Raw genomic sequence first — 1,217 nt, forward strand, 5'->3', positions numbered from 1 at the left:
GTCATGCGTACGTAGATCATCGCTCACCCATGGTCGGCCTATGTGGAAAACCAAACTCAGAAACACGTACTTCGTAGTTGTCCTTTTCATCTACGACATAAGGAGTGTGCATGGCGATGTTACAGCACACTCCTGATGTGACACCACATTTTATTTCACTCTATCATTTCGCTAATTTTCTAGTATTGGTAATTCCTTTTGAGTCACCCGAAGCTATGGTCTTGCATGACACTCAATGGGCCAACAATTACCAGCTATTCCTTGAGGACTCATCCACAATCAGAAGTGCCAGCCCAGTCGAGAAACAGTATTTCTTTGCATCTTATAGTACCCATATCGCGCCAAATTTGCGATCCCTTGAAGCCAACTTTTGGATCTGGACCAATGTCTTGGCCGCCATCCATCCTCCCCCAGGAACAACGGTTCACCTCCACGTCATTGAAGCACACCGAGGGGACTACGATACCGAGTATCTGTTCGTAGATACTTGCATTCGTCTCGTTGGTGCAGGTCTTGTCTGGCACTACCTTGAACCAGTCCACGAGGACAGAAATTATCGAGCAATCCTGCTATTCCGAGGAACATCTCTAAACCCGGCCACATATCGAACTTCAAATGGATCGCTTGACAGGGAACCCATGGGTGCATGGGCGGACGGTAATCTGTTTGGTGTAGCAGGATGAGCTTTCCATTGATCCACGACGCGATCTCAAGATGGTTAGATACGCAATCTAACACCCATAGGCGAAATATTACATTCATTGGATCAAGTCTAGGTGGGGCTCTATCAATGAGATCGCTCAAGCATCATTTAAAACACCAAAATACAGGTTGTAATCAGTCCGAACTATATATTTATAGTTCGCCAGGCTTGGAAAGGAAGCATGCGAGGAGGCTGACGGAGCTGATGGGGGCGAATTTCCGGCAAATGCATGCATATTGGCACGCCCGTGACTTCGTAGCTCTTACAGGCTACTATCCTAGAGTTGTTGGGCAAGAGTTCTCTCAAAGTCAGCCGCAGACATCTGCCGCTATCGCAACCGTCCCCAGGAAACTTTCATGTCTTAACAAGCATCTTTTACCTTTCCTATCTATTCAGGAGGGGTGGGGAATTACCTTAGCTTATTCTCGGAACATTGTCGGCGATGGGCCGATCGTGAAAGGCTCCTTTCGAACTTCTTCAGACGTGCTTAGGCAGACACTGGGATTTCCATGCT

General features: G+C 47.4%; 1 protein-coding gene across 1 annotated transcript; it reads left to right on the forward strand.

The window, feature by feature from the left end:
* Window positions 1–215: 215 nt before the first annotated feature.
* ANOM_010538 (uncharacterized protein) lies at window positions 216–683 on the forward strand (the record flags this gene model as incomplete). Its single annotated transcript, XM_015555794.1, has 1 exon — window positions 216–683. The coding sequence occupies one exon, from the start codon at window positions 216–218 to the stop codon at window positions 681–683; it is 468 nt and encodes a 155-aa protein (XP_015402440.1).
* Between the last annotated feature and the right edge of the window lie 534 nt (window positions 684–1,217).

The sequence above is a fragment of the Aspergillus nomiae genome (genome assembly GCF_001204775.2).
Source record: "Aspergillus nomiae NRRL 13137 chromosome Unknown contig00438, whole genome shotgun sequence".
Taxonomy (NCBI): domain Eukaryota; kingdom Fungi; phylum Ascomycota; class Eurotiomycetes; order Eurotiales; family Aspergillaceae; genus Aspergillus; species Aspergillus nomiae.